This window comes from Ursus arctos, unplaced genomic scaffold, assembly GCF_023065955.2.
Source record: "Ursus arctos isolate Adak ecotype North America unplaced genomic scaffold, UrsArc2.0 scaffold_36, whole genome shotgun sequence".
Taxonomy (NCBI): domain Eukaryota; kingdom Metazoa; phylum Chordata; class Mammalia; order Carnivora; family Ursidae; genus Ursus; species Ursus arctos.
Genome location: NW_026623050.1, coordinates 6,908,403 through 6,932,772, shown reverse-complemented (window position 1 = coordinate 6,932,772; position 24,370 = coordinate 6,908,403). Strand labels below are relative to the sequence as shown.

Here is a 24,370-nt window from a genome sequence, read left to right as displayed (position 1 = left end):
ACCCTTTTGTAGCTATTGAATATTTAATAAGAACAATTTTTTTCGTGTCAAGTACCTTCGTGGTTAGACACAGGGGGTAGGGCCACCGTCCCAAGGTGTTTGACTGTGTTGCTTGCCTCTCTCGGAAGAGCCAGCTAGGTAGTTGAGGGTTGTCTGTTGGGGGCAGAGGTGAGAGCAGGAATCTGAGGGCTGCTCTGTTCTCTCAGGCTGGGCTGGGGTGAGGAGGAGACGGGAAGACAGGAAGACAGTGCATATCTCAGGCTGCCAGAGCTTTATTACATTTGCAAAACTGGTCTGCAGATGGCACAGAAGATAGAGAGTTCCATCCAGAATCACCCAGCCCTCGCTGATTGTTCTGGCAGCCACATGCCCACCAGATAACATCTTTAATATCCAGAGGGAAATGAATTCCCCTGCTTGGTCTGCCCATCTGGCCTCACCTCTTGCCACAATCAGTTTATCTGGCAGATCTTCCTCCCCTGCAGAAAGAGGAGAGATTGTGCTTCCACAAGTCAGTTTTTCATCATGAAGGCATTGTCTAAGTGGTCAGGCCTGGATATTGGTTATTCCTTCTTTCCTTTCTTCCTCCACATTCAGCTTCTATGGGTGGCTTCTGCATTGGAGCTCAGGGAATGTGGAGGTGAACGGAGCATGACCCCAACCTGGAAGAGTGAACACTCCAGTTGGGTAGCCAGACTAGAAAGCAAATAATCATGGAAACAAGTATAATGGAGGTAACCAAGCCTCAGGAGCAGAGAAGAATAAAAAGATTAAGTCCACCAAGGTGGTAGTCTGGGAAGGTTCCCCAAAGGAAATGACTTTATTCTCTCCAAAAATTAGTATTTTTTCTTATTACTAAAGAAACACATGCTTATCTCAGAAAAATGCTTATTACTAAAGAAACACATGCTTATCTCAAAAAAATTATGGAAAAACTGTATTAAAAACTCTTTTTTCATCACCAAGACAATGATAGTGTATCTCAGAAGATACCAATTCAATGGAATCCTTAAAAGTGAGTAGGTTGTATTGGTAAATTTCTATTCCTTAGGTTGTAGGGTGGGAACCTTGTTGCCTTTAAATTGTTCTTTACAGTGTACATTACATTAAATGTACTCTCTTATTTGTAAACTATCTCACAATTAAAGGTAAATAAATATAATATCTAGTCAAGGATTTGAGGAAGACTCGTTTAGGTCATTCACCTGTCACCAAATGAAACTTTAACTCGAAAGAAACGCTGGTGGTAAAACTGGAATCATAGTCCTGTATTTTCAGTTTTTAAAATTATAAGAAGTTGCATAAAATCTCAAAAGTAAAGTGAAATTATAAAAATCAATGGGCCAGGGTGGAGTTAACCTTAAAAATAAAACTGCCAGTTATTTTACCAGCAAAAACATAGGTTTATTCAGGAATAGCAGAGGTTTGCAATCTAGGACAAGGAAGCTACAACAAAACCATAGGCAAGTTCGACAAACAAAGGAGAGGAATGCTATTTTATGGAAAAGAAGGAGGAAGTTGGGAGGAGTTGTTTTGAATACCAATGCATTGGAGAGTAGCAAGAGTTTGGGGTGATGATGGGTTTTCATTGGCTGCGTTGCAGGGGCAGCCGATACATTGCAAGGGATGCAATGTACATCTTTCTCTGTGGGAGCCTGTGGTTTATGTCTCTCTTCTGTTGAGATTCTTCCGTTAGGGATCTGTGATTGACAATTCTTTCTGTAATTGACGTTGAGTGGTATGGTTGCTCCTTCCCCTCTTCCCTTCTAGCAGCCTGTGTCTACATTGGTGGTTTCCCTTTATTAATTTTCACAGTGGGCACAGAAATCCGGAATAATACAGCTTTTTAAAAAATGAAATGGCATCTGAACCAATTTAAGCAACTAGAGATCAACTCAAGTTTCGGCCTCACCCAAGTGCTTAAAAAATGTTATCATTAGAGGAATGAATTTCATTTACATTCTGGAAATGGAAGAACAGTTTGTAACCCTGTTCTTAAGGTACTACAGATAATGTAAGGTTTATGATTTTTTTAGTGCTGCCATTTGCATCTGTTCTGAGAGTTTTTAAGTATCATTCGGCAGAAGCTGGCCCTGGTGACTCAAGGACCTCTTGTAAGTAACCAACAATTTCTCTGGTCTAATTTGAACTGCCAAAGGTGCTACTGTCTTATGCTCAGTAAATGGTTCGAGTAAAAATGCATGAGCAAATCAAACCGAAATTAAAGTCTTAGTTCTGACAGAGTGCCAAGGAAAGGTGGGGAGAGGGTGGTGTTTTCCAGAACGACAACGGGCTTTTCTAGGCAGAAGCCACAGTAGACGCAAAGCGAGAAAGACATTCGGAAACAGCAGAAAACTGGTGTGACTGGAGGGAAATGGAACCTCATCTGGCCAGACAGGGGTACTGCTGGAACATCGGACCCAGAAGTCTCCCAGCTCTCCTCTTCCCCTCCTCCCTTCTCTCTCCTGGGTCCCTCCTTCCCGCTCCCGCGGGCGCCGCCCCCTGGAAAAAGCGTGGGCGGAAACGGGGCCTCGAGCGGTCATCTCACCCCGCCTTCCTAACGGCGCGCAGGGCTGGCGGCGCGGCTTGATGACGTCACGGTCATTGACAGCGTGAGGCGGCGGCCGTGGCTGCTGCCTCCTTGGTTGTGAGCGGCCGGTTAAGGGTCAGAGTTGATTTGCTGCCGGGCCAGGGCGACTTCCAAGGGGGGGGGGTGGTGGTGGTGGTGGCCTGGAGTTTGCAGCCGGGGCGGCGGGTTCGTTGTCTGCAGTGTCGTGGGCCTGGGGGAGGGAGTTGAAGGCCCAGAAACCTGACTCTGAGATCAGGGCTGCGGGTGTGTTGGAGGGGAGGCTGCGCCCGAGGTGGGTGAGAGGTACGGTAGTCAGGCACAGGGGTCTGGCGGAAACCTTAGGATCCGGATTGGGGTGAGGGTAGTCGGGAGCTTCGGGGGGGGGGAGGACCACGCTCACGAATCTCTCTTTCCCTGCCCCGCCCGCCTGCTCCCGGTGGTTCACGCGGGCTACAGGTGCAGCATGTCTAGACTGGGGGTCTTGGGCGGCGCCCAAGCCGGGTTGGGACTGTTGCTGGGCACCGCCGCGGGCGTTGGATTCCTATGTGCCCTTTACAGCCAGCGGTGGAAACGGACCCAGCGCCATGGCCACAGCCAGAGCCTACCTAACTCTCTGGACTACACGCAGACCTCAGAGCCGGGTCGTCAAGGTACAAGCCGGTCACCTGAGGGCACAGTCAGTGGCTGACGGATGGGCCCAGGGTCCGGGCTGCCTTTAGCAGAGCCCGTGGAACAGGACAACGGAGGGGGGTGTCTGAGAGTTTCACTTTTCTGTAAAGCTTATGGAAAAGGAAAGCAGCCTTCCTCTTCTGTACTTTTTCTTGTAATCCCAGGAAAGCGTATTGTGAAAAGGCTGTTTAGCTTTCACTCTTAGTTCAGGCTACAGTAGTGCTACGTACATTTTAAAGGCACTTGCTTAGTGTTGGGGCGAGGGGTTTAATAAGTAGAGAAAGAGTCCAAAATAAGGCAAAAGGGAAAACTAATCTTAGGGGAATTAAGCCTTGAGGTTTATGTATTAAATTATGTATGAGAATTTGAAGGGAACTTGGAAACTATCCAAGTTTTTTTTTTTTTAATTGAGATTCAAAAAGATTATGTAACTTTACCCAGGGTGTCACAGAGCAATTAAGTGGTAGGATTGGGCCTGGTCACCTGTGGCTGTGCGTGTTCTGCAATTGAAGCTGAATGTTGCTGGAAGCCAGCCACAGGTGAAGTGCGTAGTGCTTTTGTTTTGCAAAACTTTGACCTTAAGTTATTTGAGCAAAGCATCTAGGGTTGGTGCAAAGCACTCTCCTCAGGTGTGTGTAATAGAGAAGCATTGCGATCATGTCACCCCATGTTAATTGGCAATGAGTGTTTCTCTGATAACCGAATGCTGGATGGACTGAAAGTTAGTTTTAGAAGAGTCTTCAAAGAGTTATCAATTTAGATTGCAACTGTTTGTCAGCATCTTATAACCTGCTGGTAGCCTAGTATTGCAAGTGTGCTTGTCTTTCTTTTCCTTGTGGCTTATTTGTAATTTCTTAGCAGTAGATGTTTGGAGAAAGTGGCCGTGTTCCCAGAGGTCTTTCTTTTTTAAAGTTTTATTTAAGTAATCTCTACACCCAACATGGGGCTGGAACTCTCGACCCCGAGATCAAGAGTCGCATGCTCTACCAACTGAGCCAGCCAGGCGCCCCCAGAGATCATTCTCGCTCTACATTCTTGAATAATATTGGGTGTGTACTGTACTCCAGCCTAGACTCTTAATAGATTTCCTTTAACACATTTATGCTTGCCTGGACTGTGGGTCCTGCCTTCCTGGTTTCTTTACTGTTTTTACATTTTCTAGTCCAGCGGCCTTGGGTAGCTACCGGTTTATTAGCATTTATTGTTGGAATTTACCCAGAGCTCAAATGAGGGCCCGAGAATGGTGTTCTTCCCATGGGGTGTGGATGGGCTTGTCTCTTAGTAACTGCCCCTTTCTCTTTGTCCTTCTCTAATGATACTAAATGGAGTCCTTGAGAGGATCTCAGAGAGTTTCTTTTGCTCTTCTTTGCAAAGTGAAAGCTCAGAATTTGAGCTCAATTTTAGTTTTGCTGTGTGGTTAGTCTTGACTGCCTAGTATCTGGGACCTAGATGGACAGGTAAAGGGTTTTGTTTTCCTTTCACAGGGCAGGTGTCCTGCCTTCTAGGTACTGCGTTCTTGCAAGCATTTTACATTACCTGCCGTGGGGTGCGGTATTGCTAAAGGCCCTGGTGTGAAAGGTTCTTGAAACAGAGGGCTCTTGTTTAGAGATTGGGATCTTGATTTTTTTTTCTTTGAAGTTACTCGAAGACTTGTTACCAGGACTTAGCTGCGAACATATACTGTCTGAGCCTCAAGGGTTTTGGTAAATTGAGCTCCAGTGAGAAGCAAGTGTTCTTAAACTCCAGGTCCAAGACCTTTTCCTCACTGCGCCCCCTGAGCATCACTGCGTGCTGTCCTTCCTTCAGTGAGGCCTTTTCGGGCGGTCCCCGGTGAGGCTGGAGATGCCGCGGTGTTGCCCAGCCTTCCGCGAGCGGGGCAGGAGGACGTGCTGGAGCGCCTGGACTTCGTGCTGACCAGTCTGGTGGCCCTGCGGCGCGAGGTAGAGGAGCTGAGGAGCAGCCTGCAGGGGCTTGCGGGGCAGATCGTCGGCGAGGTCCGGTGAGTGATGCAGCCTTCGGTCCCGCCGTGCCCCCTGCCCCTCGGCTTCTCCCAGCCCCTGTAGCTTTCTCAGCTGAGCTGAGTCCTGGCCTTTGCTGCCGTCTCTAAGGCAGAGGCCGGTCTTATAGCTTCTCACGTCATTGGCCAGGAAGCTATATGCTTGGTACCTTGCCTTCCAGAAGTTCCTTGCTGCTGTTGGGCCCTCCTGGTCTGTTGTAGCAGCTGACATGCTTTGTGCCCACTCAGCTGCTCTGCCGGGGCAGCTGGGTCCAGGGAGCTGCCCTTCTTGTTCTCCTAAGGGTAGAAACCCAGGATTTCCTCTGTCTTTGGCCCTCTAATGAGCAGCAGTAGTAAGAGGTTCCCTCATGGGGAGGGGAAAGATGGGCCGGCTGGGGCCTAATGGTGCCCTCTCTAAAGGGACCTGCCTTTCAGATCCCACATGGAAGAGAGCCAGAGAGTGGCTCGGCGGCGAAGGTTCCCATTTGCCCGGGAGAGGAGTGACTCTACTGGGTCCAGCTCCGTCTACTTCACAGCCACCTCAGGAGCCACGTTCACAGATGCCGAGAGCGAAGGCGGGTGAGTCCTTTCTCCTGGAGGCAGTTGTGGCTTCAGGCAGGTTACATTTTGTGAGAGTGCAGTTTCTCTATGGAAAATTCACACTGAGCTGCTGTCAGCAATCTTGGGAACAAGGTAAGGGTATGAATGAATAAAATCAGGAATAGGTGAAACAAGAAAAACCATCCACCTGACGTCACCCAGGCAGATGAGATGCCAACACGGCTTATGCTCGCACCTGTCACTTTCCTCGGGGTTGGTGTTTGCCAGGGTTGCCATCATCTTTACTTTCATTTCTCCTGTAACATTAATTGAGCATTTGCCTGTGCTATCACAAGGACTTTGTAACCATTGTTTTCCCTCACTCAGTGGCTGAGCCAGGTTTCCAGAGCCCTCCAAGCTCTCACTGTGCTCCCCTCTCCTGGGAGCTCCTTTCTTCCCACACGGGAGGCTTGCTCTCGCTCCGTTGCCATCTTTACAGGTGGGAGCCGACTGTCCCGAGTACTTGGTGGCCCAGCAGGTCTGACCACAGGCCTTACTGTGATACGGGTCAGCAGGCAGGAGTCTGGTGGACGGCCTCCAAACGTGGGCAGGCTAAGGGCTTTTTAAGTCACGAGCGCCATTTTGAACCTTGGTCTCGAGGATGGAGTTGGAATGAACATCTTTGTTGTGGTGCCGTCGTGGGCAGCTTCTGCCCTCGTCCGCTGCTAGCTCCCGTGAGGTGTCGAGGCTGACCTTTGTTTCTCCGTAAGGAAAAGACTGGCCCAGAGAACAGCCCAGCCTTCTGTCGGGACAGAAGGACTGATTCGGCCATAAACACGCACACGGCCATTCAGGTGATCTTTGCCGCGATGTCCTCCTTCGGCGGCAGCACCTTGTGATGTTACCTACTGTTTCTTTCCCTCTGGCAGACACCATGCCAAGCACTTTAGAGCCATCTCCTCACCCGATCCTCCCAGCGGTGCTATGAAGCGGGCGCCACGCTTCTGCCTTTTCCCAGACGGAGACGCTGAGCGAGGGGTGACGCCTTGCCCAGAGTCACGCAGCTAGTAGGCGCAGGCTCAGCTGCGCTCGTGCGCGGTGTGCGGGTCCGTGATCTAAGGCTTGGCTTGGCTGCGGGGCGTGGAAAGGCCTTCGCAGGAAGACGTGTCCCCTGCAGTCCCCGGGAGCTCTTCCCGTGAACCAAGAGCTGCCACAGCTCACTGCCCGGGGAGGACGTCTGACAAAATTTCAGCCTCATTTTCTTGTTTGGGACAGTATATTCTCCGGCTTCGCCTCATTTGGTTTTCTAAGAAAATTAAGAATATTATTACTCTCTTTTTCCATATTACTGCCATTGGGCATCTGTCCTGGATTTGGTCGCTGATTGCTCGGGCACCCCTTGCAACAAGCAAGTGTTGGTAAGAGCTTTAGGTCTCCATTTGTGACTACTGTTGTCAGGGTTATCCCACCCGTTATCTGTATTGTCAAGGGCTAATGGACGTGGCCCTTTTCAATTACCTAATACTTCTGTTTCTAGAAGGCTGTGTTAGGGGAGGGGGCAAAAATGGAATTCGTATTTGACCTATCTGGAGTGAACAGAAAGAAGGACAAGGTAATTGCTAGTGGATCCTGAGACTTAAGGAGCATCTCTCTGCGACCCACTGAGGCACGTCACTAGGGTGGGAAACTTAACATTTGTAAGAAGGTAGAACAGAAGGAGAGGTCACAGCTCTGCCCAAGATCAAGATGTAGAACTCAAGGCCTTTAATGAGGATTTTAAGACGTTGTACAAGGAGTGCGTGGGTGGCTCGGTTAGTTGAACCGATTCTTGATTTTGGCTCTAGTCGTGATCTCAGGGTGGTGGGATTGAGCCCGGGCTGGGCTCCGTGCTCAGTGGGGGAGTCGGCTTGAGATCCTGTTCCTCTTCCTTTGCGCCTCCCCCTCTTGCTGGTGCCCATGGGCTCGCTCTTTCTCTTTCTCCCTCTCAAGTAAATAAATCTTAAAAAAGAAAGAAGTTGTACAAACTTCTGGGAGCAAGGAGAGCCAGAGGATTTAGTGGGGGAAGCTTATGAGTGCTTCACTGCTTGGGGTGCTCACTGGGGCTCTGAGGCCATAAGGGTGTTGGGATGAGAGGAAGGGTGGCCTTCTTACTTACGAGCAGGCTCAGCCCGTGACTGATCCTGTGGCGTGCAGAGGCTGATGGTGGTATGTGGCACGAGACTCTGGTTGAGCTGGCTGCCATCTGGGGCAGTGGCCGTGGTGAATAATTCTTTTTGTCATGGTCAGTGCCATATAGGTCAAGGGGGAGTTTTGGGAGGAGACCACAAACTCTGGAATGGCTTTGAACACGTGGGACCAGAGGAGGAGCGCTTCTTTGAGGGATGAAAGGCTAAGAATATTTGATAGCCTACTCCACTGAAACCTGTATTCCCTTCTTCTTCCAAATAAAATAGCAACTTTGAGCTCCCAGGGGACTGACTGAATAGGGCAGAGGCAGTCACCCCGTGGGTTCACAAGGTTGTTCCCTGAACATTGTACTAAACATAGCTTTACTTCTCTCCTGGTCAAAACCCAGCCTGCCCTCAAACACCAGCTCCCACAGCAAGCAGGATGGCCTGCAACCTCATTGCCACTCCTTCTTGGGCATTTATCGCCTCGTTTGGGTTGGTCTTATCTTCCCCACCACTGAGCGTCTCCCATGCCTGGTTGTCTTTGAATGCTTCAGCTCAGCTCCTCTAATGGGGCTTAGGAGGAGTCAAAAGAAAGAAAATTATCAGAAGGGGATATGTGTGTAACTGAGTCCTTGATCATGGACTTGTGGGCTCTCCTCAAGGGGTAGAGTCGAGTGGCTCGGGCCTCCTTGCTCCGAAGGAGCCATGGGTTCTCTACCATATGTGGGAACAATGTGTCCCACCCAAGGGCACGGCTCCAGAGAGCCTTTTCGGAGGTCCCTGCCAGTCCCTGGCAGATGTCAAAAGTTGCAGGGCATGTTAAACAAAGGGGACCCCCCTTGCTCTGGTGGATTTCTCCAGGGGCTGGATTGGTGGTCTGACAGGTGTGAGAGCCCGGCGTGAAGATAGAGAAGCAGCCCGTGTAGCTGTGGAAGCCCTGGAAGCTCATGGGGCTGATGTCTGTGCTCGGTCTGAGCAGCGGCGTGCGGATTCGCAGGGCAGAGCTCGCTGACGCGGGGCCTCCTCACTGTGCAGCCTCACTGGGGTCTCCCTGCCTCACAGGCTCCACCAGCTCTTACTCTGTGGTGGCAGCAAAGTCCCTCCTGACCACTGCTTTTCCTCAGCCGTGTGAGCTCCCTGGCATTGCTGGACATTCGTCGTGGTCAGCTCCTTGGAGAGACTCTGCTCCACGAGAAGGGATAAGAGCAGGGGTCCCTCCCTGAGAGACTCCTGGTTTGAACTCCTCATTGGAGGGAGTTCAGCAGGCAATAGGGTCCCCCTTTTTTTCTAGCAATAGGCGATACGACACTCTAGCTCCTTACCCTGGAGAACCCATTTACCCGTCTTGCCTTTGGGTCTGGCTGGGCTCAGTAGACGCTGATTTGATTTTCTCACTTGGGCAGGTTACTGTCCCAGGCTTCAGAATTGGTTGGGAGTCTGTCTAGGCTGCCTCTGTGTGGTCTTGTCCATCAGCACCCGGGTTGGTTGTAAATCCTATGCCACTTTTCCTTGTCCCCTTAATTCCTAACGTTCCTACGGCACGTTGCTACGGGGGAAAGAACTCGGATAACATCTTTAAAAGCAAGGTGAAGCTAATCAGTACCCTACAGGTTCCTGTAGTAGCTGTTCCTGGGGCTCTTTGCTAGATGGTTCTGGAAGCTCCTCTGTGAAGCGGCAGCACAGACTGGGTGCTCAGTCTGGTTGCTCACTTGGTACGTTCTGGATGCAGCCCGCCTCCTTGTTGTGTCTGCTCTCTGGCCTAGCACTCGCAGCCGGACTTGACGCTGTCTCGTCCTGCCCTCCTTTGTGGGTGCCTCGCTCGTCTCTCCTTCAGGTCTGTCTTGCGCCAGCTGTAGGTGTCCTGTCCCTGTCTTTGATTCCAGGGTGGAGGAAGGCATATCCCTAAATGACCCTAAGATCTTCGCTGTGCCTCAGAACCTTCTGGCTCTGACAGAACCTGCTTTTCCTTCACTCGAGTCTGGAGGTTTCTCTGGTGTCTGCTTCTAGCCTCTGGAAGTCTGACATTGTCCTCTGCTCAATTTTTGTCTGATTCAGTTGGCAGTTAGGGGGAACACCCTCATCATCCACTGGTGAAGGCCGAGATCCACGAGAAACGTGGCCTTCTCTTCAGTGAGTGCATCAAGGTAGGGGTTCCAAGGAGACGCCTACCTGGCTTGTGGTGGCCCCAGAGATCCCTTCCCAGGTGCTTCTGTCTGCAGCTGCCTCCTCTCCTGATTCCAGCTGCAGAGTGGCCTTTCCCCACCCCCAGCAAGTTCCTAAGGTTTCCCAGGGCTACTCCTATTGTGGTTTAGGTTTGGCTGCTGACTTAGGACAGAGGTATACCTTGAATTGAGAGAGAAAATGTAGATATTTGGGCTGTCCATGGCCTCAGAGGCTGACACCCAGCCTTGTTTCTGGCGGTGCTTTTGGCTGATTAGGCAAGAATGACTGACAGACCCTTAGCCTGGTGAGCCATCTAGCTCAGGAGATCAGCTCCACCCACATTATGGTTTTTATCTTAAGTATTCCTTCTTTTTTACTTAAAAGAATATATGCTCACTAAAGCAATCATATGTAATGTTAACAAGTAGAAAATTTCCTTTGATTCTTCTACCATGAGGTCTAGCAACATTCTGGTACATTCCTTTCTAGGCTGCTTCTTTCTAGCCTTTTTCCTTTTCTGATTATCTGGCCAACTTGGTAGCTTGGCAGGGGGTTCTCATTGGCCCCCGACTGCCGGTGCCCCCAGCTGGTCACTTTCCCTCCAGGATCATTTTCCCAGCCCCTGGTTCCCATAGGAAGCTTTCTCTCAAGCACTGATTTCTGCCCTTAAGCGGTAGAAGTGGTTTTTACTTGGTGCTCTGGACAGCGGCGCCATGAAGAGCCCCACGTCGTGGGTGGGAGACTGACCTTAGAGCTCTGAGGCTAAATAATCTCCCTTGACCCTTCACTTCTCTTTCTCCGCCACAGTTACACCACAGCCAATGCCGAGTCTGACTACGAGCGGGACTCTGACAGGGAAAGCGATGACGGGGAAGACGAAGTGAGCTGTGAGACCGTGAAGATGGGGCGGGAGGATTCTCTGGACCTGGAGGTGGACGTGGCTTCAGGCCCGGCGGCCAGAGCCCTGGATGCTGGAGGCTCCCCTGGCCCGGAGGACGTGCTGCCCCTCCTGCAGCAGGCGGACGAGCTGCACCAGGGCAGCGAGCAGGACAAGCGGGAGGGCTTCCAGCTGCTGCTCAACAACAAGCTGGCGGTGAGGCTCCGGTGGCCCGTCTGCCCTTACTAGCCCCCCAGCCCCCTGGGCATGGTCGTTCGCAAGCCTACGTGACATAGGAAGGGGAATGAGGGTGAGATGGCTGCTTCTGCATGGATCCCCCAGGGTTGCACGTCCGATTCCAAGTAGGCCCCGCACTGCCCCTCGGGGCCTGGGTGTACCGCCTGCCCCAGAGCTTCCTCCCCACGGTCCTCTGCCTGCTGCAGAGCCGTTGCAAAAGAGCTCTACCTCTTACAGTGGAGAGAAGTATGGAAAGAACCGGAATATTTTTTTTTCCTCTTTTATTTCCCTTGAGGCAGAGCCCAAGGTGCCTGCCCTACTTGAAGTTTCCATCACAAGTGACAGGTGTGTAAGTCACTCAACCACAGTTCCCTTCTCCTCTGGTTCACTGCCAGAATTTATGCTCACCCAGGTATAAATGCCCCAGAGTTAGAATGTTTCCTTTTCTTGGGCATTCTCACATTTTTCCTTGTGTCAGCAAGCCTTCTTGTGCCTCATTTCATCTTGCAGTTGACCTTTCCCCTCACAGTGTCAGGGCAGCATGCCCTCGCTCGGAGGCCGGTGCGATCTACCGGCTAGAGCGGACGGATCATCAGTTAGCCAAGTGCAGGCGGGAGGTCGTGTGGGGGTGGAGCGCTGTGCGTAAGGCTGGCCTGATGTCAGCGTGTAACACACTAGCTTGGACACTCCAACCTAGGGCTTGGGACGAAGCCAGAGCCCCAGTTCTCTGCAGCTGAAGAAGAGGGGCCTCATCTATCCCTCTGTTCGGTCTGCAGTATGGAAGCCGGCAGGACTTTCTCTGGCGCCTGGCCCGGGCCTATAGTGACATGTGTGAACTCACCGAAGAGGTGAGCGAGAAGAAGTCCTATGCCCTAAATGGTAAGTGCTGACAGATTCCTGCTGGGAAGGTGACTGATCCTGGGGGTGGAGCTGGCCCGTCTGTGTGGGGCTCAGGGGAATCCCCAAGATACAGGCTGTCAGGGCAGTTGTGGCTCGGTTACTCACTAGGGACAAACTCTGGTTCCCAGGGACTTCTGCTTCCTTTTTGGGATAGCAGTCTCTGCTTCCCTGCACGTGGTGATTGATCCGGGTGCAAATGTTTGTAGGGGTAGTTGTGTCATACTAGCATAATTCTTTGCTCTCGTTCCCCAGCTGCAGCAGAGGGCAAAGCCTGCTCGCTTAATCTGAAGAGGGGTTTTTGCTGCTGCTTAGGAATCTGGTTTGAGTTACGGAGTCTGTGGGGCAGGTGTTGTCTAAGAATATCAGTAGAGTGTGTTTGGTGAGCGCCTGTGAGCAGCCGTCTGGAAGAATACGCTAGTTTAGGAGTCCTTGGGATTCACTTAACTCTGTTGCCAAAGTCCGTATCCTGGCAAGTAGGGTGCATATGAATTATGCCAAGCTCAGGGCTTGTCCCTATCTGTCGTGTCACTGAGAATCCTGGGACTTTGAAAAATGACTGGTTTTGTGGGGAAGATGGGTCCTGCCTAGCCGCACACTGTAAGTCGGGCACTGTCCGTGAGCTGCTCAGTCTTGTGGTTTAGTTAGGTACCTCACGTTAACTATCCAAAGTAAATATGTCTACTTCCTCACTTAGAAACACTGAATCTCTTTGCTAATATAGAATCTGACAATACCTCAAGGTCATTGTTTCCAGCATTTGTAGAATTGTCAAAATAGAACACGTCAGTTGAGTTAAATATTTATTGATACAGCTCATCAGAAAAATCTCCAAGTTTTAACAGAAGGTGCTTAATTACTGCTTGCTTCTTTCTTTTCAAAAGTTTCTACGTTCCCTCCTAAATTTCAGGTAAGGATTATGATCAGCTTTTGGGCTGATATTTGGACTCCTGGTACCAGCAAGAACCTTTCTTTTGATCGTTGATCATCTCTCTCTCTCTCTCTTTTTTTTAAAGATTTTATGTATTTTAGCATGAGCAGGGGTTGGGTGGGGGCGGGGGAGGAGAGAGGGAGAAGGATGAGCAGACTCCAAGCCGAGTGTGGAGTCCGAGCGTGGAGCTTGATTTCACCCTGAGACCATGACCTGAGCCAAAATCAAGAGTCAGAGGCTTAACCGACTGAGCCACCCAGGCACCCCCATTGATCATCTCTTGTTAGTACCAGTGACCAGCATGAAATCCAAAGGTGGAGATAGCGTGATGGTTGGAGCAGCCATTGTCAGTGCTCTGGTCTGATCTGCAGAGCTTAAGGCATGACGTTCCTCAGCTAGAGGGCTCCTGGCTGCTTGACAACCTGGGAGATCCTTGTCAAGAGCTTTATGTGTTTAGGCCTTGATTTATCAGTCTTGGTGCCTAGAAAACTAAACGAACATCATTTCTGGTCAGACATTTGGCTCTGGTGAGGAGTTTTGGCCTAGAGCCGTGATTAATGTTTTTAGATTATAGAGCCTTTTGAGAATGTGATCAATTTGATAGGCCCTCTCCTCAATAAAACATACATGTACCTAAAATTTTATACAACTTCAGAGGGATTCATGGACACCCTGAAGCATGCCCACAATGCTCTAGGGTAAGGTCTGTTGGTGACGGTTTGATTGCCATTGGGTTGTTTTATATTTAAAATGCTTTGAGGGGCACCTGGGTGGCTCAGTCAGTTAAGTGTGGACTCTTGGTTTCAGCTCAAGTCCTGATCTCAGGGTTGGGAGGTCAAGCTCCGCCTGGGGCTCTGCAGTCAGAACAGAGTCTGCTTGAGAGTCTCTCTCCCAACCCCCACTGCTCACACACACTCTAACACACACACACACACACACACGACTTTGAACCCATCAGCTGGGTGCTGCAGAAAGAAGGTGGTTGGGCAGCTGATGACAGAAATAGGGAAAACAACAAGGTGAAGCAGAAGTTATCCCTGAGAAGCCATCTGCTTTTCGTTCTCAGATTCAAAATTATTCCAGACAAGTCCAGGTTGGTTAGGGGTTGGGAAGAGGTAGAGCAGTCATTCTTGCTACAGCCCCTCATGGGGAAGTAAGCATGGGAGCCCTTGTCAACGCTGGCTCACCTTTGTCCCTACAGGAAAAGAAGAAGCGGAGGCTGCCCTGGAGAAGGGGGATGAGAATGCTGAATGTCACCAGTGGTAAGAACACCCTGCAGGGTCCCAGGAAGAGCTAGCATGAGTTATACTGGCAGAGAGCCATTTCTCTGCCAGAGGAAACAGGAGAGGGAGCTCTGGCCTTTATTACCACATGGCTAGGCCAGGGACGCAGGGGAGTTTTCTGTGGAAGGTGCCCTGGGAGTGAGGCAAGGGGAAATTCGAAGATTTGTTGTTGTTGTTGTCGGGGCTTAGAGAAATGCGTAGCTTTTTAAGAGTCATCCCTGCTACAAAATGTGGGTTCTTGGCTCCTCGGGGAGGCTGGCACAATGTGTAGCTCCCATGTTCTGCACAAGCTCTTCTTTCCTCTAACTGCAGTCCCCGGCTGGTGGTAGACGTTGCCTTCTTCGCTTGGCTTGCATGAGTTAAAGTGAACGTGAGCTCACCCCCAGGAAGTTTAGTTTATTAGCTTACAAAAACATCAGCCCTGCTTTTGTTGTCTCATGTGAGGCAAAGTTCTGCCAGCTTCCATGGGTCAAGGCCAACTTGTGTCCTAGGGCCTGGTTCCAGCACCTCAGTTTTAGTGAAAATTCCCTTCTCACTTCCCCTTTGCTTTCCGTATTTCTGTCCTAAGATTGTGTCTGCAAGAGCTCTTCTCAGAGGCCAGCTCATTGCCACTTCCCTGTGGATTTCCTTGGGGCTCCTGGACTCCAAGGATGGAAACTGGTCTCATACTTTTTTCTTGGGGAGTGGCTGCTTGCAGGAAATACGGAAATGAGCCTCTGCAAGTGTCAGATACAAATGCCCTCCCAGATATTTGTTGAATATATGAAAAGCAACTTGGGTCTCTGGACACTCATTTAATGTCAGCTGTGCTTCCAGAAACAATGCTGGGGGATGGGGTAGTGAGACCTTTGTTTTTGAAGACAGAAGATGGGAAGCTGGCTGGCTTTGTTCCCTTGGGAGGGAGGATGTGGAGAGGACTGAAATCTGAAGCCTTTCTTCCTCTGCTTCTGTTCCCAAATTAACATTAGAATTTCCTAGAGTATCCCATCGCAAGGACATGCCTGTATGCTTCTAAAGCTAATGAGACCTTTTAGTGTGTGCTCAGGAGATAAGAACCAGTATACTTAGGTCCCTTACAGTTTGATGCTGATTATTAGAAATCTGCTTTTTAAGTTTTTATGACCCCCCCCAAAGGCTATACTCATTATAGGGGAAATTTGTGGAGACCTGGACTGAGACACTGCCTAAATGTTAATTAGTATGAGAAGTTTACTGTGGTGGGCCCTACGTTTTTTGTACGTAGCATACTTTGGAGAATTGGGAGCACAGATCTGTGAAAAGAGGAATTTCGTACATACAGAAATGCTATTTTCAGCTCTACTTGAGGGGGAAGGGGGCAGTGGACGGGAAGCCGGTTCCTCGTCGCTGAGCTTGCCGCGGCCTCCCCCTTAGGTATGCGGTGCTTTGTGGGCAGCTGGCCGAGCATGAGAGCATCCAGAGGCGCATCCAGAGTGGCTTTAGCTTCAAGGTGAGGAAAGGCTTCTCTCCCTTCCCTTGTGCTGCTCTAGTCCAGATTCCCTGCTCTTCCCTTGCTCCTCGCAAAGGAGGTTTCTAGTCTCTACAGCTTCTTTAGCAACGCTGGTGTCAATTTATATTTACATTTTCCCCCTCAGGAGCACGTGGACAAAGCCATTGCTCTCCAGCCAGAAAACCCTATGGCTCACTTTCTCCTTGGCAGGTGGTGCTACCAGGTAAGCTGAATTCCGGGGCGCCTGGGTGGCTCCGTTGGTTGAACTCCTAACTCTTGGTTTCTGCTCAGGTCATGATCTCAGGGTCGTGAGACTGAGCCCGTGTCAGGCTCCAAGCTCAGCAGGGAATCTGCTTGAGATTCTCTCCCTCTGCCCCCCTCCCTCCCCAGCTTTCTCTCAACAAAACAAAACAAACCACCTTTTTATTCACACTTTGATCTTTTGGTGGCAGGTCTCTCACCTGAGCTGGCTAGAAAAAAAAACTGCTACAGCTTTGTTTGAAAGCCCTCTCAGTGCCACTGTGCAGGATGCCCTCCAAAGCTTCCTAAAGGTATTGGGAAGGACGGGAGGGAGTTCTGGCAGGCCGCAATCTTATGCTTGCTTGTTCTGTGGGGAAAGTTCCCTAGACCAGGACTGGAAAGCTCTATTCAATAAACTTCAGCCCGACTTGATTTTGGTAATCACCTTTCTGAAACGCCTTCTTCCCTCTTCTAGGTTGAAGAACTACAGCCAGGATTTTCCAAAGCAGGGAGGGTATATATTTCCAAGGTAAACTCACCTGCGTTTTTCAATGTAGATGGAACTATGTATGTTGATATATAATGGGAAGTCCTGAAAGTTCAGTCTCCTGGTGGTGTTTCTCCAGGTTTTCACTGTTGTCTCTTCTCAGTGCTACAGAGAACTAGGAAAAAACTCTGAAGCTAGACAATGGATGAAGTTAGCCCTGGAGCTGCCAGATGTCACCAGTGAGGTAATACTTTGAAGAGCTTTTCTAATAAATACTGGGTTCCATTATTGAATCATGTGACCTTTTCAGGTAAGAAAATCTTCCCTTGAGGTTTTATTTCCCTACAAAAGAGTTTACACTTTTGCATGTGGGCTCCTTTATATATCTCACCGAGGGGGGAGGAGGCAGATAGCATAGGCTGCAGGCTATCCTGGGAAAGTAGGTTAAAGACTGTGATAACAGAGCTCAGAAAGGAAGGTTATCACTGGTTTGGGAAATGTTGGCTTAGATTTTTAAGTCCTAGTCTTTCTTATCTCCCTAGGATTCAGCTTTCCAGAAGGACTTGGAAGAATTAGAAGTAATTTTAAGAGAATAATCACATTTCAATGGCCTTCATGACCTGAGGAAGACTACCCTGCTTAGATCATCAGGAATCTAAGACTGCTTAAGTGACGGTCCTGACTCCTGGGTCTGACTGGTATCCATAACCATTCCCCAATTTCTTTCCTGTTACCCACCAGTTAATTTATTCTAATCCCTTACTTTATCTGAAATTGGGGAAATACTAAGGCCTAGATTTCTGTAGTTGTCTTAAGTGAATTCTTAAAGACTCAAGAGTAATAGAGCACTGGGGGCTGTCTTCCGTGTGCTGGTGCCGTGGATGAACTTCAAAGAGCCACAGGAACAAAACACAGAACCTGCACTCTGATCTTTTCTACTGATTAATATTAAACACCAAACTGTATAGTTCTAAGGCCATACCCTATCTATCTAGCAGGGTAAAAGGAACGGTCAGCGCAGCCCGTGGATATCGTCCCATGGATACTGCCGTCTTCTCACCTATCATGTGAATTCTAACTAACTGTATTCCTGGGCCGAGGAGCTGGACCACTTCACTTCCAGAGTCCCGGCAGCTTGTGGAAGGACACTAGTGCATAAGGCTTATGGGACTGTGAAACAATGATGCTGAGGGAATATATTTTGGTACAAACCTGAAATAAACCAAATTTGACTATATTCCCCTATGTTTGCCATCAGCTTCTTTCTTGCTTGACACTTCCATAATTGTTTCCTACTATTGAAACTACTGCAGACAAATAGAAAAATAGCACCAAATAATTTAAGCTCTTGGGTTAAAGTTATTTTCAGTGGAAATTTTAGTTACATGTAAAACAGGCTAAACTAAGCTCTCTGCCTAACAAGGCCTGTTCCAGCTAGTTTACTCTTAGGGCCAACAGCACAAAGCCTAATCTCACCTGATAAATCCCACCTACAAGAATAATTGAGATAAGTTTATAGGACTGAAGGATTGAAATGCTTTTATACAAGAACCAAGCTTCCATTCTAGAATCTGTCACTCCAGCTTACTGTCATCCCAGGTTTGTTATGTGGTAGAAAAATGAAGCACAAGAGTGGAGAGGTACTCCATTCTTTAAACAAAGCCGCATTAAATTGATTGATTACGTCTTCCTATCTCCCTATATATAGTAGGATCAACACAGGCAACAGATTTTCTATGCCTCTCCTCCCAGTACTAGCTGACAGACCCTTTGAAATTCAAAGAGCTGGTTAAAAGCCATCCTGAGTATAAATCTGAAGAAGAGGAAGAGGATCTCAAACTCCTAAAGTAGAATAATCCAGACAAGTATCAGGACTCTATGATGTAAGACTCACAAAGGCCACTGGAAAGTCATGGCATATTCATCTGTAATAATCTCTCTTAGACTGAAGGATAATCTCCATCATCTGAATATATATCAACAGCACAAATAACTATTCGCAGCTCCACACTAAATCTGCTTAAAGAGCCCCTGAATGCTTAAGATTCCAGAATTATCTTGAGTTACTCTTAGCAATTAAAAAACCAAGCAAGTAGATGGTGAAGGGCTGGTGGTCCAGTAGGCCTGCTCTGTAGCCCTTAACTAAACACAAATTCTTACATATTTCAGGCAAACTAACTTAACCTGCTTCTGACTGACACAGTTTTACTGGCAGAAAGAAAAGAACCTGTGAGAAGACCCACTTTCTTTGCCACACAGGCATTCCAACATTGTTCAAACAGAGAAGAATCCAGTCTCCCCAGCTTATGTCTGCAAGAGAACTAAAGATTGTCCAGTAGATCGCTGTTAGTCCTGAGGCAACCCCAAGGCACTATGTCAAAGGTATTCCTTACTTCCCCTGAAATAGTTCACAAAGAAATTAATACACTCCAGACGGAATAAACATTTCAGATCAGTTTGTGACTACTGACCTGTCTCCTGTTTACACCATCAGAAAAGCCGATACAATAGATGTTTTTCCGGAAGCCTTTTTCTGGCAGTCACAACAGGAAGAGGCCTATGAAGAACCCCAGGGAGCAGTCTTCTCCAACAGTCTATAGCACTTAAGGTTTAGCACAGGAAAAACCCCAATGTTTCAGTCTTTGGCATCTCCCACTCCATCTGCATTGATGGCAAACATAGCTTCAGCTTCAGGAAGACAGGGAGAGTCGTAGATTTTGCAGATTCTGGTTTCCCCTCTTCCTTTCCTCAGATATAGCCTGACCCAAAAAAAACAAAACAAAAAAACAGACCAAAGTTTTAATTTAAAAATCTTTTTCTTATTTATGGTAGATCTAATTTTTTTTTCAGACCTATATACTTTCTAGGACTTCGGGGAATCTTTTTGTATTCCTTAGGGGCATTTCCACCCTGGAGGAATCCACTCCTACCCTGCCCTCCCACCTTAGTGGATTTTCCGTACTGATACAATTACTTTTTTAATAATGAGGGAGAGGCATACCCTTTATATTCAGTCTGGCATATTTGAGGGCTTTTAATTCCGTTATAAACTGAACACATATGCACTAATCAGAGCATGACAGTTACGTTTAGCCAGGACTCCTGTGTCTAATTATACAACGGTAGCTTTAACTGGATTTAAATGGAAATGTTATATCTTCATGTCTACTTCAGTTAATATGACATTCCAAGACGAAGCCGCCTATCCCTTCACTTTACCTGGTTGTTGAGGCATGAGCAATGATATTTCCTCCAATAGGTTTTTTAGGATCTGCAGCAAACATGGCTGCTCCATCCACTTGGGCTACCACCTGGTTGGTGATTACCACTGCCACACCAAACTGATGGAGAAAGGATAAATGTCATTTTTTGTGGCCATTCTAAGGACCTTACTGCTGCCACCCCTTTCCCCACAAAGTAATGAATGATTAATATATCTCTTCCTATCTGTGAAACCAGGCCCTAATGCTCTGGCCTCCCAGCAAGGTCCCTGAAGATTAAGACATTCTCTGTCCCGATCCCACAACTTACCTCATCAGCAAGTCGCAGAAGCATCCGCAGAAATCTAGCCAAGTGCATCTGCCTGGCTGAAAGCTCCCCTCGACCCGAATAGTCCGTTCTGTAGAGGGCAGTGGCACTGTCTACAATGAGCAGTGCATACCTACAGGGAACAAGGACTCTATTAAGTCTACTTCAAGCCTGTGTCCGATTCTGCTCCCTTCCTCACTACCTTAAACTCTGATATTCAGTTATACTCGTACATAAATGTTTTATTAAAATATTTGTACAGCATTTATGTCTGAGGCACTATATAACGAGTAAAGTTTCCAGTAAGTTCAAGTGGATTATGGCTTCATTTCTTAACAGTGACTTGACCTGAACCACAATGCAACAGTGTCAAATTAAGAACTAAAACTTAAATCTCCCCATTTCTAGTTCAAGTTACTATCAATTTGGCCAACAGCATATATAAGATTCAGGGTAAGGGCTCTGGGCCATGTTCAGTGTCTTCCACTGAGGACATACCTAGATTCTACCATCATGGCTGATGCTTGATAAAGGAGCTGGGTCTGGTGGTCTGTGTTGAACCCTCGAGCATACGCTACGTTATCCAGGACATCACTGCCAGAGAGGCCATATCTAGAAGAAAATAGAGAACATCTTTAGGCTGCAAAGAAAACTCAGGCAGACTGGAAATTAATCTCTAGCAAAGAGACTGATTAGGTAAGAAGTGTTAAGGCTAAAGATATTAATTCCCTTTCTATTAGAAGTCCAGGCAAACTAGAGAGAGAGAACAACAGCAACTGCTTTGGAGTAGATCTACTGAATAGGACTTCCAGATAAATCAAATTTAGTCTCTGAGGACTCCTGAGCCAAAACAAATTTCCAAATACCATGTTCCAAATGTTCCCTTGGAAAAACCAATGCAACATGACAGAATTGGAACTGAAACAAAAATCATGAATCAAAGATCAATTAAATTCATATAAACTGTTGTTATAGAGGAATAAAACCTTTTTTCTCTTTCTTTTCTTTCTTTTTTAAGAGAGGGAGAGATGGGGGGGTGGAGGGGCAGAGGGAGAGAATCTGCAGCAGGCTCCATGCCCAGCACAGAGCCAGACGTGGGCTCAATCTCACAACCCTGAGATCATGATCTGACCTGAAATGAAGAGTCAGATGCTGAACCACATAAGCCACCCAGGTGCCCCTAGGAATAAAACCTTCTAAACAAGCACCCAAAACTTTAAGAAGTTCAAGAGAAACAAGTAGATTTCACTTCTCCTAGTCTCCTTTCTTGCTAATAACTAGTTACAGTTAAGACAGATTATATGACATGTATCCAGTACGGTTAAATAAGTGATACCTTAAATCATCTTATACCTCAATGATTTTTTTCCTTTGCATTTAAAAAACGCAAATAAAGGGGTGCCTGGGTGGCACAGCGGTTAAGCGTCTGCCTTCGGCTCAGGGTGTGATCCCGGCGTTCTGGGATCGAGCCCCACATCAGGCTCCTCTGCTGGGAGCCTGCTTCTTCCTCTCCCACTCCCCCTGCTTGTGTTCCCTCTCTCGCTGGCTGTCTCTCTGTCAAATAAATAAATAAAATCTTAAAAAAAAAAAAAAAAAGGCAAAAAAGGGGCGCCTGGGTGGCTCAGTTAAGTGTCCAATTAAGCCCCCCTCCACACTGTGCTCTCCCATTTTCTCTCAAAAAAAAAAAAAAAAAGAAAGGCAGAGTATTTCCTATTTTTTAAAAATCTATTTTTTCCACCTCTGTAACGGCTACCTAAGACATGAATGCTCAACACTTTGAGCATTCACAAGTAAGCCAATTTTCATTCTCATTCTTTTTTTTCTGAGTTATTTTAGAGAGAGCAGGGGGAGGGGCAAAGGGAGAGGGCGAGAGAATCTCAAGCAGATTCCATGCTGAGCACAGAGCCCCACATGGGGCTTGGTTTCACGACTCTGAGATCATGAACTGAGCCCAAATCAACAATCTTACACTTAACTGATGTGCCACCCAGCCACCCCAATGGGTCCCCATTTCTTCAAAGGTAAATTTTGATTTTAGCCATTTACTGAAGCACAACTAAATGCCTGCATTTTTACGAAGCTTCTCTGAACTTCTCAAATAGATGTGATGCTCCCTCTTCTGCACTTCCAGAAAACTTGGTTTAGGCCTCTTTATGGCATTTGTGAGAAGCGACCTTACTACTCCTTTACTAGACTACAAATTCCTTGAGGGAAAAGACTAGGCCTCTCTTACCTAGCACCTTTTTTAATACCTAAATTCTGAATAAATGATACTGAATAAAGCTTTCATCCACAACCCAAACAAAAAGACAATCATACCACTTTAATCCAAGTAGTATTTTCATATTAATGTTAACCTAAAATCATTATAGTCCAAAAGTACACCACCAACTGCCTTATGTTACAGTTTAAAAAAAATCTGTTTAAGCAAAATCAAGGCATTCTTTGAGAACCCTAAGTTTCTATGTTTGTGATTCTATCAGTCCTTTACAGAAGCAAGTCTATTCTATGCAGAGACACTGATCTTTACAAAAGCATACACTACATTAAACCTATTCTTCTGAGATTTAGCTTTAGTTAATAGCTTTCCTCCAGTTTTTTCTCCCAGAAAGAATAGAAACATTCTATCTAGCACTTGGATAGAACACTGCAATAAGCTAACCCTCAATATCAGGAGGTCCCACTCTAACCAAGTGCATTCTCCACATCATAAAATGTATTCTTCATATTAGGCACAGTCTTTGTACTTTCTTAGGCACTTCAAGTACCTGCTATTTTTGCCACCATCAACACAAGTAGAAGTTTAGCTTTGGCATTAAGTGGGTTGATGATGATGAATTATTAAATCTGGGCATGAAGATAAAGAGACGGAATAAGGATAGAGTTTTACCTTGGAATCTTAACCAAAGGTACTGGGGATAAGGAGATAAAAATTTCCATATTTAAATCATGGCTGTAAGAAAAAGATTCAAGAGGCCGAAGTACTGTACCACACAAATCTAGATTTGCTCAAGAAACATTGTTACCATCTATCAGGAAAGGAGATTATCCTTTGCTATCAGAATATGGATAGTTTACCAGGAAAACAAAGAGTTATCCTGGACTTTGTCAGCAGCGTTCACAAAAACCACTATAGGGATCTCTGTGCTCACATTCCTGAAGCAGCACATGGAATTTTCAATTCCCACAATGTGGGAAAAACTGGCTGGAAGTAAGCATCACCTCTCATAGTGTTTCCAGAACTTCCTTAAAGAATAACCTGGAACAGCTGTAAATAAAAATTCCTGGGCCTAACCGAGACTTAATAAATCATAATTTTGGGGGAAGAGGTGTGGTAATTTGTGGAGTTAACAAATGTTTCAGGTGATTCTTAACATTTAAGTTTGAAAAAGAGCTGTACCACCTCAAGGTGGGTCCTGGCATTCTTCCTTCATGGTATTTAAAAGAAGTTTCAAAAGAGGTGGTGACACTGGGGCACGCTGGGTGGCTCAGCTGGTTGAGCATCTGGCTCTTGGTCTCTTTCAGCTCAGGTCATGATCTCATGGGTTATGGATTCGAGCCCCATGTCAGGCTCCGTGCTCAGCGTGCTCAGCATGGAGTCGGCTTCAGATTCTTTCTCTCCCTTCTCCCTCTGCCCCTCCCACCCTGCTCTAAAAATCTTAAAAAAAAAAAAAAAAACAAAAACACCAAAAAAGGCGGTGACACTGTAGCTAGCAATTATGGCCATGGTTCTTTACCATCTGCAGAGAGAGCTTGTTAGAACATTGCTGGACCCTATCCTGAGTCTCTACAGTTTCCGATTCAGTAGATCTGGGGTGGAGTCAGATGATTTGGACTTCGAACAAGTTCCTAGGTGAAGCTAATGCAGCTGCACTGAGGACTGTGTTCTGAGAAGCCCCGAACTACAGTATAACCTAGATGGGGGGGGGGGCAATATTCTTCAACAGCTAAAACTAACGAGGGTTGTTCTGTTGTGAAGGGAAACTAGATTAAGGCTTAAGGAGGCCGGGTACCTTTCCCAGAACTGTAAACACAATATACATAAACAGAAATTCAATTTTAAGAAATGCTCTTGATAGGCAGAAGTGATAAAATGGATTAATGACATTTCTATTTAAACCTATTTTTCCTGTAGTTGACAAAACAGCCATAAACATGGCCCTACTTAATAAATACTATTTCATTCATTAATACTGTTTGCCCTTTTCTGGGGCTTAGGGATAAGTGAGTGAGGAAAACAAAGCCCTCTCCTCAGAGCCAACATTCTACTATCTCACCTACCCTATCTGAACACTCATTTATGTTAGTGGGCAA

The 24,370-nt window shown here is 47.2% G+C and overlaps 2 protein-coding genes across 4 annotated transcripts in view; one reads left to right on the top strand and one right to left on the bottom strand.

Annotated features, from left to right (window-relative positions):
* The first annotated feature begins 2,041 nt into the window (after nucleotides 1–2,041).
* RMDN3 (regulator of microtubule dynamics 3) lies at nucleotides 2,042–17,765 on the top strand. The gene is made up of 14 exons (XM_026480003.4): nucleotides 2,042–2,114; nucleotides 2,303–2,665; nucleotides 3,026–3,219; nucleotides 5,045–5,237; nucleotides 5,670–5,813; nucleotides 10,916–11,201; nucleotides 11,999–12,101; nucleotides 14,252–14,312; nucleotides 15,726–15,801; nucleotides 15,947–16,024; nucleotides 16,254–16,352; nucleotides 16,517–16,570; nucleotides 16,692–16,772; nucleotides 17,071–17,765. The coding sequence occupies exons 3-14, from the start codon at nucleotides 3,033–3,035 to the stop codon at nucleotides 17,122–17,124; spliced, it is 1,416 nt and encodes a 471-aa protein (XP_026335788.3). The 5' UTR covers nucleotides 2,042–2,114; nucleotides 2,303–2,665; nucleotides 3,026–3,032; the 3' UTR covers nucleotides 17,125–17,765.
* The window catches only part of RAD51 (RAD51 recombinase), a 33,061-nt gene continuing 25,234 nt past the window's right edge, over nucleotides 16,544–24,370 (bottom strand). For all 3 annotated transcript variants that reach the window (XM_057306223.1, XM_026480007.4, XM_057306224.1), the window contains exons 7-10: nucleotides 20,555–20,668; nucleotides 20,060–20,189; nucleotides 19,748–19,869; nucleotides 16,544–19,287 (exon numbers count right to left, since the gene is read on the bottom strand). In XM_057306223.1, the coding sequence (XP_057162206.1) occupies nucleotides 19,164–19,287; nucleotides 19,748–19,869; nucleotides 20,060–20,189; nucleotides 20,555–20,668 (490 nt within the window). In that variant the 3' untranslated portion in view covers nucleotides 16,544–19,163. The remainder of the gene's footprint in view (nucleotides 19,288–19,747; nucleotides 19,870–20,059; nucleotides 20,190–20,554; nucleotides 20,669–24,370) is intronic.